At 56.3% G+C, this 16,261-nt stretch overlaps 1 protein-coding gene across 1 annotated transcript; it reads right to left on the minus strand.

Annotated features, from left to right (window-relative positions):
* Window positions 1–6,752: 6,752 nt before the first annotated feature.
* On the minus strand, window positions 6,753–15,574 carry LOC100156325 (serpin A3-5). Its single transcript, XM_001928844.6, has 5 exons — window positions 15,489–15,574; window positions 12,992–13,645; window positions 11,110–11,383; window positions 8,241–8,391; window positions 6,753–7,172 (listed from the first exon to the last, which is right to left on the minus strand). The coding sequence occupies exons 2-5, from the start codon at window positions 13,641–13,643 to the stop codon at window positions 6,978–6,980; spliced, it is 1,272 nt and encodes a 423-aa protein (XP_001928879.2). The 5' UTR covers window positions 13,644–13,645; window positions 15,489–15,574; the 3' UTR covers window positions 6,753–6,977.
* Window positions 15,575–16,261: the final 687 nt, after the last annotated feature.

Below are 16,261 nucleotides of genomic sequence, written 5' to 3' on the forward strand. Positions count from 1 at the left end.
TCCACACGAAAGCCCCCGGGGGATGGAGGCTGCTCAGTGGTGGCTACTGGTCTCTGTGTGCAGTGCTGTGGCTCATGCTGTGGCCCTGGTTAACCATGAAGAGTCTGACCTCACCGACCCCAGGACTCAGGACAGCCTGCCCAGGCCAGCCCCCCGCTGCCACAAATCTTTGAGAGCAATGCAGACTTTGCCTTCAGCCTCTATAGACAGTTACCATGGATAGAACCCTGTCTTCTCCCCAGTCACCGTCACTTTGGCCTTGGCCATGACCTTCCTTGGGGCCCCAGCAGCCAGCAGGACCCACCTCTTAGAGGGCCTGGGTCAACCTCACTGAGGGGCTCCAGGCTGAGGTCCAGGACCGCTTCTGGGATGTGCTGTCCACACTCCCTGGGCAGGACCCCAGCCCCATCTGACCATGGTCAGCACACGTTCAGCATCCAGGGCCCAGGGACCACCCAGGACCAGGGGGAGGCCCAGAGACCCACCCACGACAACGTAGAGAGGCAGACCCAGGGGAAGCTTGAGGCCTGGGTGGACCCACTCGGGACCACACACAGCAGTCCTGAGGGTCACGTGCTCCTCAGAGGCCAGAGAGCGTTTCTCCAATGGGGAATCTCCTTCCGGAATCAGGGCTCCACTCACATCCCAGCCCCCTCTTCCCGGGAGTCTCCCGTGCTGACCTACACATAGGAGGCATCCCGTCAGTCTCTGCACACGGAATCCTTGGTGCCTCTGCTTGCATACCTCCAGAGATGGGGACCTCACCCTATGTCCCATGTTAATTCTACCCGTTCCGACTCCTTCAAAGGATTCTCCATCTCAGTGCGCTTAAGAACTCCCTGGGGAACTTCTTAAAAACGCAGGTGTGTTGCACTCAGCCCAGGAGATTCTGAGTTAGGACAGAGGGACCCTGCATTTAAGAAACACCCCCTCCTTCCCCCCGAAGCATCCCCGTCAGCAGCCCTGCTGAGATCTTCACTGCGAGTCACGCTGGAGGCAAGCATTGCATTGAGGAGCGCGAGCCCCCTTCCCGGGGCAGGTCCGGGAGGATGGATCAGAGCAAGGAGAACCCAAGGCAGGAGCTCGTTCACTGCCTCCCAAAGAGCCAGTAAGTTTGTGCGCCTCCCTCCGGAATCCCGCTCCCGATTCGGCACTGAATTCAGTCTCCCCATGTTTGCACTGAGCTCTGAGGGTCTCAAGGCATTTTCAGAGCCTCAGTCTCCTTCGACCTCATTACCCGTGGGAAGCTGACAAGGCTAAGATGACTGGCCCCATTTCACAGAGGACGATACGCATTCTCAAAAAGAGGAAACACGTGTCCTGAGCCAGGAAATCCTTCTTCACATGTACACCTGTGGCTCTTCCTCATATGCTGTATGTAAGCACCTTATGCACCTGCAGACACAGTGTAAGTCCAAAGGCCTTATTTTCATGCCAGGCACTGTGCAGAATTAATTCTGTCAAATCTCCTTGCCACCCAACAGTGCAGATACCATCATGGCCACCTGAGAGACAAGACAACTGAGGCACGGAAAGTTAGGTCACTTGTCCCAAATCCCAAAGCCAGGCAGCAGAGCCTGGCCTTCAGATCCACAGGCAGAGTCCCAGCAGCAGCTGGGACAGGGACACACTTTCTCTCTAAAATGAACCACCTTCCTGGGAGGTAAAGGGGACCCGAGCAATGGTATTTACCATCAGATACTGTGATGCTATCGTCCTGGTGTTCACGTCCACTTTGCTAAGAAGGAGACAGACGATAAGGAGGGTCCGGGGCTCGGCCCCTTAGGGTCACCACATGGGGAACAAAGGAGGGAGGTGTGGAGCTGGGCTTGGCGTGCAGAGTGTGGGTGGGCTCCACGTTGCAGTGGACTGCAAGAAGGGGGACCTCCAGGCCATTCTCACGTCTCTCCCAGGCTGACATTGGCATTTGGCTTCCCCTCAGGAGTATATTGTGTCATTCCCATGTATTTGCCGTTTTCCAAAGCACTATTCCTAAGAGTTCCCTGGTGGAGCGGTGGGTTAAGGACCTAGAGTTGTCACTGTTGTGGCTCGGGTCCCTGCTGTGGTGCAGGTTTGATGCCTGGCCCGGAAACCTCCCCATCCTACTGGCACGGCCAACAAAAAAGAAGAAAAGGTGAAAAAAAAGAAAGGAAAGTTAAAAAACAAAGCAATCCGCCTAAAAAAGAACCAAGCCGGAGGCATCACACTGGTTGATTTCAAACTGTTTTAAAAAGCTATAGTAATCAAACAGTATGATACTGGCAGAAAAACAAATCCACATAGACAAAAGGAACAGAATCAAGAGCGCAGAGGAAAATCCTCACACAGCCCATCAACCAACATTTGGCCAAAAACCATCTTTTGATTCAAGAACACTCAACTCTTAGCTAAAAGAGTCTATTCCTTAATGCTGTTTGCCAACTGGATAATCATGGACAGAAGAAAAAAAGATAAACCCCCATCTCACATCACTCACAAATTTAGCTTAAAGGGGATCAAAGGCTTAAGACCTGAAATTGTAAAACTCCTAGAGGCAAATGGGGGAAGGGGTTCCTTGGCAATTTTGAGGGCGATTTGCAGGGTATGATACCAAAACACAAAAACAAAAACAAAAATAAATCAGTGACACTACAGAAAACTCAAAAGCTTCTGCACAGCAAAGGAAACAGTAGTTAACAGAATGAAAAGGCAACCTGTACAATGGCAGGAAATATTTGCAAACCGTCCATCCGAGAAAGTTTTTTTTTTTTTTTTGCTATTTCTTTGGGCCGCTCCCGCGGCATATGAAGGTTCCCAGGCTAGGGGTCTAATTGGAGCTGTAGCCGCCGGCCTACCCCAGAGCCACAGCAATGCAGGATCCGAGCCGCGTCTGCAACCTACACCACAGCTCACGGCAACGCCGGATCGTTAACCCACTGAGCAAGGGCAGGGATCGAACGCGCAACCTCATGGTTCCTAGTCGGATTCGTTAACCACTGCGCCACGACGGGAACTCCGGAGAAAGTTATTTTTAATATCAAAAATATACAAGGAACTCATTCAAAATATCAGGAATAAAACACAAACTATTTTATATCAAAGGAAAGCTACCTGACACAAAGTTGGGCAGAGGACCTGAATAACTATTTTTCCAAAGAGAACAGGTGCATAGGCAACAGGTTCCTGAAAAGCGTTTCAACCCCAGTGGCCATCAGGGAAGTGGAAGTCCAAACCGCCATGAGACAGCCCCTCCCGCGTGTTAGCACGGCTGTTACCAAGAAGATGGGAAAGAGCAAGGGTCGTGGAGGATGCGGAGCGATGGAAACCCTGCAGACTGTCTGTGGGGCTGTCAGCTGGAGGAGTCACTGCCGCCAACATGAAGACTCCAAAAATTAAATTCCATGGGATTCAGAAACTCCACGACTGGGTGTATATTCAAAGGAAATTAAGTCACTCGCACAAAAAGATAGCTGCCTCCCCACGTTGACTGCTGCATTCTTCAGAAGAGTTACAGTTATGGAAACATTTAAAGTGTTGGTCTAAGCATGAATAGAATAAGAAAAACTACATGGATGGGTGGGTAGATGGATGGATAGACTGATGGATGGATGACAGGTAGCTGGGTAGGTAGATTAGATAGATAGATAGATAGATAGATAGATAGATAGATAGATAGATAGATAGATAGATAGATAGATACATAGATACATAGATACATAGATACATAGATACATAGATACATAGATACATAGATAGATACATAGATAGATACATAGATAGATAGATAGATAGATAAAGAGAGCCTTAGGTAGAAAGGTGGGCATAGAACTAGATGACTCTGACTCAGCCAGGAGGGAAAAAGAAATCTTGCCACTTGCAGCATCACAGGTAGACCTTGGGGAGGGATGGAGATAAGCGAGGTCAGTCAGATGAAAGAACAATGTATTCCGTGATCTCACTTATATTTTGAATCTACAAACGCCCAACTCCGAGAACCAGAGAGGGGGACGGTGGTCGCCAGAAGACGGGGAGAGAGGAAAGGGGATGGGGGTCAAAGCAGCACAGACTTCCCGTCAGAAGACGGCCAGGGTTGGGGATCTAAGCTCCAGCATGGCGACTCTAGCCAACGATGTTGTATCACATGCTTGAACTTTTACAGCAGAGTAGATGTTACATGTTCCTGACACGCACACACAACGGGCTTCGTGTAGGGAGATGGAGGGTTACCTCACCATCACAATAGAGACGTAGATGACGTCATCACGTCTGTGGGAAACTTACACAAAGCGACGCATCGATACATCCCGAAAAAGCTGCGCAAGAAAGAAAATGATTGACATGCTTTACCAGGCGTGATCGCCTCTGTGTTGGGCCCTCGAGCTCAGGAAATGTCCAAATTTCCTTCAGCCTCTGTGATCCAGACCACAGAAGCTTTTTCTCTCCTCAGGAAGACAACACTCTCTTCTTTCTTCCTGGCAAGTCTCCTCCTGGCGTCTCTCTTCTCTGTACAGGACTTGGGATTTTTGATTGTATGTTTCGTCTTTTTTTTTTTTTTTTTTTTTTTCATAGAGAGGGTTCTTGTAGTTGATTTCCAATGTTGTGATAATTTCTGCTCTACAACAACGTGATTCAGTTACACAAGTACCCGCATTCCTTCCTTCCTCCGGGCCTCCCCCCTCCCCCCACTCTGCTCCCTCCCCCCACTCTGCTCCCTCTTCTTGGAGCCCTGCCCTTCGGGGTCCCTCCTCTCCACACCCCCTGGCACGCAGCTCAGGGGACCTCCTCCCCTCGGTGCTACCTGCCCATCCTGGGGACCAATCCTGATGCGTCCCTCCAGCCCTCATTCCCTCTGAACTCTCCCCGAGCAAACCCCTAGGCTGCCTCCCAGGAACTGCACACCTGGGGTCTGAGCCTGAAGGTGACCCGTTACCCCCCAACCTGCTCCTCCTGCCAGGGTCCTTCCCCAGGGGGTGCTTTGTCCTCCCCAGGAGCCAAACTCAAATGCTGCTTATCCTGCCTCCCCCGCACACCCACTCCCAGGAACGTGGCTTCTCCTCCCAGCCTTCCCCTCATGCCCCCTCCCTCCCTCCCCAGCCTGGACCTGCTTTGCCCTGTTTCCTGCATCACTGCCTTTCATGTCCAGCCTGCATCCCCATCCTTGGCCCTGAATCAACCCTCATCACAGCAGCCTGAGTCCTTCTTGGACTATGTGGATTTGCTCACATAGGCTCTTTTTTCCCCTTCTTTTCTTCTTCTTCTTCTTTTTACAGCCACACCTGCAGCATATGGAAGTTCCCAGGGTAGGGGTTGCATCAGAGCTGCAGCTGCCTGCCGATGCCACAGCCACAGCAACACCGGATCCGAGCCACATCTGCAAGCCATGTTGCAGCTTGCGGCAATGCCCAATCCTTAAACCACCGATCGAGGCCAGGGACTGAACCCGCAGCATCGTGGACACTATGTTGGGTATTTCACCCTCTGAGCCACACCTGGAACTCTGACGATCTTTTAAAAACTACTTAATCTTAAAGCTACTTAAGGCTCAGTGGAAGCTTTCAGAATTCTTACTGTGCTGTGAGGCCCCCACTGGTCCCGTGGCTCCATCACGGCCCCATCCCCTCTCTGGCTTCTCCCCGGCCTGTTCCTGATCTGGCCACATTCTTCCAGATTCTTGAAAATGCCTCCTTCGCTATTACTCCTGCCCAGAACTTTCGCATCTCTGTGCCCCTCTCCTGTTCTGATGGTAGTGCAGCAATCAGCTGTCCCAAGAAGCCCCCCTGACTCCCCTGACAGAGGGTGGGCCTCTCCTGGCAGCTTGTCAGAGCCTTGGTTCATCCACCATGTCGACCATCCGATCCTAAGTCCCATGAAGAACATCATGGAAAAACCTCTGAGGGAAGAATGGCTAAGTGGTGCAGAATGATCTTCTGACAACCAAAAGTTGGGACAACATCCTGCCGGCCATAATTAGTAACCATGGTGTGGCCTTGGGGGAAATGACGGAGCCTCTCCGTCCCTCAGTTGCCTCGTCTGTAAAATGGGCCGAGGTGTCGCAGGCATCTCAGGTGCTCATCACAAGCACAAACGGGTTATTCCAGGGGGAGGTCTGAGCAGCCTGCCTGGCAGAGAGCCCTCAAGCCCTCAGTCTGGGGTGACGTCAGCATGAGTGCCTGGAGCTGTTTGCCTGGAGACCAGGCAGCCCCAGGTCACATCAGGGGGATGAAGGACCCTGGGCTTCCTTTTATTGCAGGGGGGGGGGTTGCTCCTTTTCCCTCCCACCCCCACTCTGGGTGGGGGATCCTCTATCAGCGGAGGACACAGACCTGGTCAGGGGGGAGGGGCTCTCCCGTGAATCTGGAAAGAGCTCCTGTCCCCAGGTTGGGGGGCTGGGGGCAGAGGGAAGAGCCTGCGGGAGGGGGGAGGCCCACTCAGCTGCAGGAGTCAGGGGTCCAGGGGCAGGGCCCGGAGAGGGAAGCGTTGGGAGCCCCTGTCAGCAGCCCCTGCCAAGATCAGCCAGGGGTCCCTTCCTGGGCCCTAGGATCAGAGCCCTGGCAGCGGGCAGCAGGCAGCAGGAACCTCTCCCAGTTCTGGGCCTGAATCCAGTGGGCTTGGCCACAGCACAGAGCCTGCCCCTGGGCTGGCTGTTGAAGTCCAGGGGCCAGAGTCTGGGGGCGGAGCATGTGTGGCACGTCAGGTGCTTGGCCTCCAGGGCCAGAGGCAGCAGGGGTGGAGTTGGGCAGATCAGGGCAGAGAAGCACAGGAGAAAAAAGGAGTCCAGTTCAGAAAGATGCTTTATTGCTGTGGGAGGTTTCAGAGCCTCCCCGGAGCAGGGCACAGACCCCTGTGTGTGTGGAGCCACCAGAAGGTGACTGTCACCTTCCAAGGGTCAGCGGGAGCAGCCAAGGTGAGGCAGCTCATGGCTGAGTAGAGGCCAGGCTGCCCCAGGGCCCAGAGCACCCAGCTCCTTAGAGAGAAGCCCCACGGCTCAGAGGGGAGCTCTAGGCTGGACGGGGGTTGACGACTTTGCCCAGAAAGATGATGCTCTGGGTGTCTCTGAGGACCGTGGCGAACAGAAAGGGGCTGTCAAATCGCACAATGAAATTCTCGAAGAAATTTTTTTCTAGGACGACTCCTGTGGACGCGGCTCCTTCCGTGCCCTCCTCATCCACGTCCAGCATGGCGCTGTGGGCCACCTGCAGGGACACGAGAGCAGCCCCCCGCAGAGACAGTGTGGCCGGGGTTGAGCAGCCTGCCTGAGCCGCTCTAAGGGGTCTGCCGTTCAGCCAGCATCTGCCACTGGCCTGTCACTGTGCTGTCAACCTGGGCTCTTTGTCCTCTCCACACACCTGCCCGCAGGTGCACAGAGATCTGATGCACAGATGGACAGACAGAGGTTCAAAGGCAGTGAGAGATGGGCCTGGGGACAGAGAGGTCAAGAGCAGGGGCTCCCTGGCCTGGATCTTGGTCTGAGTGCAGAGACTGCGGCCCACACAGCTCCCCATAGTGTAGAGGGCTAGCCAAGGTCCAGGCATTTTTCTTGCAAGCAGCTATGCAAGGCTCCTCCATGTTGAAGCCGCAGAGGAGCTGGCGCTTATTTCTGCACCTCTCCTGCCCCAGCCGAAGTCCCCTGAGACCCTCAGGTACGTGCACAGGGTGTGGCTTCCCATCCCTGGACCACACAGCCCCCTTGGCACACGTGCCTCCTTTGGCAGGTGGCATGCAGGGGAGACAGAGGGCTGCCCAGCCCCCACCCCCGCCCCATGCCCTCTGACCCTTCTGCCTCTAAGATCAGAGTCCCAGGTCCCTGGTGTTCTTCTCTTGTGCTCTCAGTGTGTTTTCATCCCATGCGCTGGAGCCACTGGTATTCCCTCTACCCTCTTCCCTGCTCTGCTGGGCTCTGCGAGCTGGCTGAGAACCATCGCCCTCCTTTTACAGATGAAACCCCTGAGGGCTACAGGACTTTAATTCTGTGCCTTTAAGGGCGGTGAAAAGCAGAGCATGGGAGCGGGGTCCACCGAGGATGCCACCCCAGGACCTTCCCAATGAAGGCTCCTGGGTCACATTCTATTTCAGGGAAGGTGGGGACAACTCCCCAACAGGATTGTCACCCAGCCCTCCTGGGCTTGAGGCTTCCCAGGGGAGATGATTGAGTTGTAGGAAATGCAATTCTTTGGCAAATTCAAGGTCACCTGAACACCTGCCTGGCCTCCACCATGTGCTCCCCATAAGGAGGAGGAATTGTCCAAAGTGTGAAGACTCACCTGGGAAACACACAAGGGTGTTGTATCTGTGATTCCTGACAGGTCAGCCTCCGCACTGAAGATTTTCTTGATGCCCAGCCGGGGAAGGATCTCCTCCAGTTTATAGTCGCTAGAGATGGAAAACCGTGGCAGGTGGAGGGCATCTATCCGCCTGGGAGGGGAGAAGAGAAACCTGAAGGTCTGCTTGACTGGGCGCCCCTTCCTCCCACCTCTCAGCGGGGTCTCCCCGCCTCCTCTCCCACCACGCCTTCCCTCTGAGCATAAGGACTCCCTGCCTCACTCTCCGCAGCCCTCAGGCTAACTCCCCTCAGTTCATTACCTATCCGCTCATGTCTGCAGGAGTCTAACTAGCCAGGCTGGCACCAGGGCTGGGGCTGGGGTGGTGCCCATGCCTGGTCCAGCTTCTCCCTTCAAGCTCAGGGGGCCCATGGACACACCCTCAGATCAAAAGGGATTCCGCAGCTGCTGGGGGACTGTGCTGAGGCTGCTAGTGGCAGGGGCACTGGGAGGGCTTCCTGTGGGAGGTGCCATGGAGCCTGAGGCCCAGAGGAGGGAAGGAGCTGGCCAGGTGCAGAGGAGGACAGGGGGCAGGCGGATGCACCTGCAGGGAAGAGGGAAGAAAGGGGGGCTGCCCCCAGTGTGGGGGGCAGGTGAGTGTGGGGGCAAGGAGGTGAAGGCTATTTGGGGGCTTAGTAGTGGAAGGGGGTGTGGAGGGCCTGGGCTGCACTGCAGGGCCTTGGGGACCTGAATCAATCAATCCAAGGTCCCCCTCTTGTCACTACAATGAGCTCCCCGAGGGCAGGGCTTATTCAGCTTGTGAGCAGAGAGGGAGAAGGTTCTTGGAGCAAAGGTGATGTCTCCCCACCCCAGGACCCCCTCCCCCCAGGACCCCCTCCACCCAGGACCCCCTCCACCCAGGACCCCCACCTCGCTGTCTATATTTCCCAGAAGACGCTTGTCAAGGCACCTGGTCTTGCAGATGCAAAAGTGAGGAGGCTGGGGCGCCCTTTAAACCTTGATGCCCTTGGCAGCAGGGGGAGCTCCTCCACCCTGTAGTCATGCGCTCCTTCATTTGCACTTTATCCATTTACTCAGCAAATCCTTACGGAGAGCCCCCCTCACATGGGCAGGAAAGTGTAGATGCAGGTCCCACTCCCCCACCCCCTGGGCCATAAATCAAAGCTGTTGGATGATATTCTGTCCATTTCCAACTGAGCCCCTGCTCTGGGCTTGGTCTCTGGTGATGGAGGAAGGAGAGGGTTGGGAAGGGACGACATGGGCAGGGGAGGTGGGTCCCCCTGTCCTGGGGTCTCCTGGGATGGGCAGTGGGGAGGGCCTGGGGGGCAGCAGCCCCAAGAGGCCTCGGGTGCCCTGGACAGGGGGTGGGGGAGGGGCTGCCACCTCAACTTCATCTCTAGGAGGTCTCGGTGCTTTGTGGTGCATGAAGTGCCTTCCACACCCATGGCCCCCTGAGACCTGCAGAACCTCCCACTCAGGACAGTGGGTCAAGGACTGTCCCCGCACCCCTCTCAGGAGGGAGCTGAGCCCCAGAGAAGCAGAGGGAGTGGGTGGGGGAGGGGGAGCCTGGGAGCAGGGCTCTGGGTCTGGGGCTGCCCCTGCACAGCGGCCCCCACACCCTCCCCGTGGCCCCTGCAGACTCAGGCCCAGCACTGCCTCTCCCTCTGTTGTCCCCTTGATGTCAGGCTCCTGAATTCCACGTCCTGCCCTCACTTCATCCAGGACCCACGGCTTCTCACACTTGCTGGCTCCCTCCTGGCCCAGCCCCAGCTCCCCCTGGGTGACTGCACTGAGCTCCTGGCTGGCCTCCCTGCCTCCAGGCTTGTCTCTGCAGCATGGTCCCCACTCAGCCCCCTGGGGGATCCTCCTGAAACATGACTCAGTTCATTCACTCTTTGGCCCAAAACCTTGTGATGAGTCTTCATTTTGGTCAGAGGGGATCCCGTCAAGGGCTCTGCAGCCCCCACATAACCTGAGCCCCCGGGGGCCCCAACCTCTCCCAACTCCCCCTCTTCCTCTTCCTGCTCCAGCCACTCTGAGGCAAATCCTCAGTCACACCAGGTCTGGTCCTATTCTCAGGCTTTCCACTGGCCGTTCCTTCAGCCAGGAATGCTCTTTCCCCAAATATCCCCATGGCTCCGTCTCTTACCTCACACGTCACCTCATGGCCCCTCTGTCTAAACTCCCCAACACCGTCTGCTTCAAATCACTTCATTCTGTTTTCCTCTCCCTCGCCCTCCATTTCTCTCCTTTCAACACACCGTATTATTCATTTAATCTTGCCCGTCTCCCGCAGTCACAGAGGAAGCTGCAGCAGGGCAGTGTTTGCGTGTTCTTGGCTCATCCGCCCAAAGGGTCCAAATTACTCCGTGTACAGAGCAGGTGCTCCTTTAACCTGCGAAACCGGAGCTGGATGGATGACTGAAGGAATGCGTGAAGACAGCGTTGAGCCAGAGCAAAGCTCATCTCAGAGCCCGCCTCCCCTGAACCCGCAGCTGATCCCAAGTCCATCTACCACCCCCCCCTTCAGAGGGGGAGACAAGGAGGACCGCGCAGGAGTGATTGGGGGTTGAGTTGAGGTTCGTCAGGATTCACTTCATGTTAGAGACAGAAGAAGCCTCAGCTCCAACCCAAGCAGACGTCATCATCTTATAAAAGGAAACATTCAGACCAAGGCGACGCAAGCAGCAAAGGGCAAGGTCATTCCTGGAAGGGGCGTCCCATCACTGGCCCCAGCCCTGGACATCAGTGAGGCCCCGAGTGTTGGGGACATGGGTCAGGGTAGAGGGTGAAGGCCCAGAAGGCAGGTGCCCCCCGCCCCTGCAAAGCACCGGGTGCTGGGGACAGTCACCTGGGCTGCAGGGAGTCTCTCCACCTCCTCAGCGTCTCCGGGAGCAGCTTGGCTTCCACGGCCGCCATCCTGCCGTCGTCAGGGAGGATGAAGAGCGCGCTGTCGTTGCTGGTGTACGGGAGCTCCACCACCGTGCAGGCCAGCTCCTCGTCCCGGAAGTAAGGTGTTTCCAGGCCTCGAAGGCTCATCATGGGCACCTTCACTGTCTTGTTCTTGCTCACTTGGAACGTGGACTCTATAGTATGTTCTGGATCAAAGGGCGTCTTCCACTTGGCTGGAGGCAGAGGGAGAGTCGAGAGTCTGAGATGCAAGGGCTGCCTGCCTCTGCCCCCTCTGCCCTGATCCCTGGGGGTGAAGACACCCCACACACCAACACCCCCACGCGCCCCTAGGGGCGGCCTCCTAGGTCTGCACATCCTCCTGGGCAGGTGGGGACGCCCTTGGGGGTGGGGTGATCCCCACAGGTCGGGGGGAGAAGGGGCCAGGAAAGAAGCCTGGGTAACTGTGCTACGTGAGGAACCAAGAGGGATGTGGGGGGCAAGGGAGAGGTGGGCGCAGGCTGGGCCTGGGGACAAATGGGACATGCTGGTCCTTGAGGGAACAGTGTGAGTGACCAGGGGTTAGGCATTGGCCTGGCAGGGAGGGCACTCCTTCCCCCAGGTTTGGGGACCAGGGTGGAGCAGGAGCCCTGTGGGGACCAGTAAGGCAGGGCGGGGTCAGCAGAGGAGAGGGCTGGGGTCTCCCCACCCCGGGAGGATGGAGCACTCAGTGGGGAGTTTCTCTGGCAGAGCAGAGCCCTGGGGCTTCTCTGAGCATGTGGTCCCCCCACTTCCTGTGTTCTACCCCTGCCTGTGCCCCTCTGAGAAGCCGGAGTGGAAGGAAAGCTGGATGGCAGGGGTGTCCCTGGGAAGAAACTTCGGAGGACAAAGTCCTAGGACAGGGCAGAGAGGGAGGACAGGACATTTGATGAATAAACATAACACATCAGGCCTGAATTCGTTTTCCAGAAAAGTGCAATACAATTATTTCAATGAGAGAGGAACACACAGACCCAGGAGCTCTTGCTATGGGACCAGGCGCAGGGCTAACTGGTCTCCCTACAGCTGGTATCTCAGGCAGCTCGCCCCCAACTCGGTGGTCCTTCTATGCGTCCTTATCTCTCTGTGCCCCTAGGTGCACTGCACACCCTGCCTCTGAAATCTGTCTGCCTTCGCTCTCGTCGTTGTGAACTTCCAGGCTGCACGTCCTTTTCTGAGATCCCACCAATGGGCTGGGCCACTGGACCGACACGAATCTGGGAGAAGGTCCTGCCCTGGAGGCCGGCCTCTGCCCCGAGGCCTTTCTCCAGATGGGGCCCTGCCACTTCCAGACTTTAGACGCGGGCTGTTAAAGACCCTGGGATGTGCGGGCTCCTCTGAGCCTGGGTCGTGGTGAAGACAACCACCAGCCCCTCCTCCCCCACAGAAAACACCAAGTCCCCTTAGACAGAGCCCAGGTCAGACACAGCCCGCAGTGTGCACACCGCAGGCCTTCCTGAGCGTGTCCAAAAGCGGCTCCTCGTGGAGGAAGCCGGAGTCCCAGGCACCCCGGCGGTGTGAAAGGAAAGCTCCTTCCTCCGGGCAGCTGGAGCAGCTTCAGTCCGAAGGAAGTCTTGCCCTCTTCAGACCAAGGCTATGGCCTCTCCTGCACCCGTGCCCTGCAGTGACAACTGTCAGCTGGAAAACCCCAGGACAGACCAAGCCTATGGTCAGGCCAGGGCCTGGGAGCCCATGTCCCTAACTCAAGGCGGCCCTTTCTGGAATGGGTTGCTGAAAACACGGTAATAGCCCTGAAGCTCAGAACGAAATGGGAGTTGCCTGTGAAACCTCAATGCATCACCCACCTTTAAAGTAAATGTAATTCACCAGGACGGCCACGGTCCGAGGGGAAAGCTTCTTGATCAACTCCACGATTTTCCCCTCGGTTTTGTTCTTCACATAGTCATTAATGAGTCCTCTGGCAGCTTCTAAATCCTGGAAGTTAGTGGGGAAGGCCTCGGAGTGGTACAGCTCATGGGCATCTTGGACGAACTTGTCCAGCAGCTTCAGATGCTCATCAATGAACATGGCGTTGCCCAACCTCAGCTGCAGCAGGTTGCTCGGCCTGTTGAGCGTCCTCAGGAGGTGCTGGAAGCCCTGGTGGATTTCTGCCTCAGGGGTCTCTGTGACATTGAACTTGAGGCCTTCCAGGAGCTCTATCAGGGTGGGGCCTTGGGCTCCCAAGGACAGGAAGGCCAAGGCCATGGAGACGCTCAGCGGGGAGAAGATGACATTTTCTCTGCCTGCGGCCAGAACCAGCTGCTTGTAGAGGCTGAAGGCGAAGTCGGTGTTGCTGGAGACTACGGCGTTGTAGTGCGCTGGCAGCTTCGTGATCTGGTCCTTCAGGGTCACAATCTTTGAGGCAAGGTCATCCGCTGGGACGCAGTGGACCCTGGAGCAGAGCCCAGCCACCAGGAGGCCCAGAGCCAGGAAGAGGGACATTCCCTCTGCCCTCATGTCTGAAAAGCACAGCTCCTTTAAGTCTCCCAGAGCCAGGTGGTGACCCAACCACCGCCCACTGTCCACACCTGTTCTAGATTCCTGTGTCTCTCTTTCTCTGTCACCTCCCAGAGGTAGGCACCTCCTGGGCTCCCCTCATCCAGGAGGCTGCTCTGGGCTCCCTCTCAGCCTTTGAGCAAGTGCGAGAATGGGTCCCAGGCTCCCCAGTGGAGAAACTGGGCCCAGAGAGGGGAAGGGGCTTTTCCCAGGTCCCACAGCAGGCACGCGGAGGAGCGAGGGTGAGAAGCTGGGGTGCCAGGCTCCATCCGAGGTGGGGAAGCTGGTGATGGGGGAGGTGCTGTCCAAGGAGAACCTGTCCCCCTCCTGCCGGGGGAGCAGACACCCTCAGAGGGGACTGGGAGGCAGAGGCTCCTTTTCCACTAGGTCCCCTGTGTGTCCCCAGGTGGAAGCCCAGGGAGGAGCCCTGCCCTGACTCAAAGGCCACAGGGCCCCTCCTGGCCTCTTGATAACAAGTGTGACCTCAGGCAGGCAGGCAGGTCGTGGTGTCTGGTCACAGTGAGGGTTCAGTGACTGGGGCCCCCAAAGGCATCGGGAGCAGAGCTGGAGCATAGGTGACCCTGCTAGGGGCCGGGGGAAAGGCCCAGGTTGCTAGAGTGTTCTTTCCAGCCCCTGCCAGGTGCCCACATGGTGGGTGTCTCCACCATCAGCCTGGAAAGGCCTCCAGGTGGGGAGGAAGCAGCCTGGCCTCAGGGTCTCAGAGACGTGAATGAGGGTTTCATTGTGATCACTTGGGGTGGCTCTGTGGTGACAAGCAAGTGACTAAAGCTCTCTGGGCCCCACGTGTCCTCTCTGTCCTACAAGCTGAATGACAGGAGAAAAGATGAGGGCGCCTGGTTTGTAAGAAGAGTTTTAGGTGTCACCTCCTTCACATGCCACCACTTCTGGGACATGACAAGACTCTGATTCCTAGGGACAAGGGACAGGGATACATCATGAATACCTGCAAGAGGCTGAGGTCAGAGCTGGTGACCTCAGCAAACAGGACTGTTGACCTTCAGCCTCTGCCCACTCCTCTCAGAGTTCAGAGGACAAAGGGCTGCTTGGATGGTGGGAGGGGAGGGGAGGGGAGGGGAGAAAGAGGGCAGGAGGGGAGGGGGAGGCAGGGGAGCCGAGTCTCCTGCAGAGGCCAGTGGAAAGGCCTTTGGACAAGCTGAGGGCAGAGGTGATTGCTTCCCCAAACTGTAAATTTACACAGAGTTATGCAACTATTTCCTTAGAGTTTTTCCCTAAATATTTTCCCTGGAGAAATAGCTCGTGTGTATTAGGCCAGGTTGGGGGGCTGGCTGTGTTTCTGAGGGTCTGTCCTTTCAGTTGCTGGACAGATGCACCTGCCTCTCTGCTTGGCCCAGAGCCCTGGAGGGACAGTGGAGCCCAGGAAAGCCCCTGGAGACCCTAAAGGTGCTACCCAGAGGGACTTGGTGCCCTCACTTCTGCCACTTGGCCCCCTGAGACCCGTGCTCTGTGCCATGGAGGGAGCCCAACTCGTGGCCCTCTGGGAGGTCTGGCCCTGGCAGGGGAGGGGGGACACAGCTGGCTCAAATCAGAATCCCACAGAGGCAGAGCCTGAAGGGACCCCAGAAGCCCTGGGGCAGTTCCCTCCCTTTGCAGGATGAAAATGAGCCCCAGAGATAGGACAGGTCCTCAGAGGGCCCAGAGCCATCCCAGCATCAGACACAGGTCCTCCTGCCTCCCTCCTGCCCACGTGCCACTGGCCCCGGGCCAAGGCCTAGAACCTCCTGCAAAGGGGCCCCTGTGTCCCCGAGTGGGAGCATCAGGGCTTACCTGCCTCGCAGAGCGGGATGCACTGAGTGGACCCAGAGCCGCCACCTGCCCGCAATGCTGGGCTTTCCAGGGGCCGCTGCCCATTTATCCCTGCAAAGGTCCCCTCCCCTGTTTGGGAAATGTTTGCGGTGACAACACAGTGTTCCGTCCTCAGACTGGAAATGGGCAGCTGATCATTTCTGGTAACAGCATTTACTAGATTTATTTGAATAACTTAGTTACACAAACTGATAACATTTTTTTCCTCAAAAATAATTCTCTCCAGAGCTTTCTTTAAGTCTGTTCATTATTATTGGATCTACTCAATTAAGGAACAGAAATAGATTTTCGTCCCTTAAAAATTTTACCTGAGGAGTTCCCACCGTGGCACCCTGGGTTAAGAATCCAATGGCAGCAGCTACGGTCGCTGCCAAGGCGCAAGTTCAATCCCTGGCCCAGCTCAGTGCTTTAAAGGGATCCCCCCTCGTTGCAGCTGCTGTGTAGGGCACGGCTGCGGCTCGGATTCCGTCTGGCCCAGGAACTTCCATGCACCAAAGGAGCGGGCACTAAAGACAATGACCCTAAAACAAAACCCCATTTCCCTTCGCCTTGGTGGTCTTTGCTTCTGCCTATGAAATACTCATGAGGAACATGCGCAAATGCAGAATCATCAAAAGGCGCAGGAAAAACATCCTAACTGGAGCTGCCTTCCTGGCTGAGCAGAAACAAATTTGACTAGTATCCATGAGGATGCAGGTTCGATCCCTGGCCTCTCTCAGTGGGTTGAGGATCCA

Source organism: Sus scrofa, chromosome 7 (genome assembly GCF_054392235.1).
Source record: "Sus scrofa isolate SSC_HxYL_T2T_F1_AM1 chromosome 7, Sscrofa_HxYL_maternal_Yorkshire_Landrace_v2.0, whole genome shotgun sequence".
In the NCBI taxonomy this organism is placed as follows: domain Eukaryota; kingdom Metazoa; phylum Chordata; class Mammalia; order Artiodactyla; family Suidae; genus Sus; species Sus scrofa.

Bases quoted from the DNA above. Each gene is read 5' to 3' on its own strand.
- LOC100156325 (XM_001928844.6), bottom strand. From the start codon at position 13,643: ATGAGGGCAGAGGGAATGTCCCTCTTCCTGGCTCTGGGCCTCCTGGTG. The intron at 11,384-12,991 runs GTGGGTGATGCA...CTCTGCCTCCAG, and splicing joins GAATTACATTTACTTTAAAG to CCAAGTGGAAGACGCCCTTT. The intron at 8,392-11,109 runs GTGACTGTCCCC...CTCCCCTCCCAG, and splicing joins AGAGACTCCCTGCAGCCCAG to GCGGATAGATGCCCTCCACC.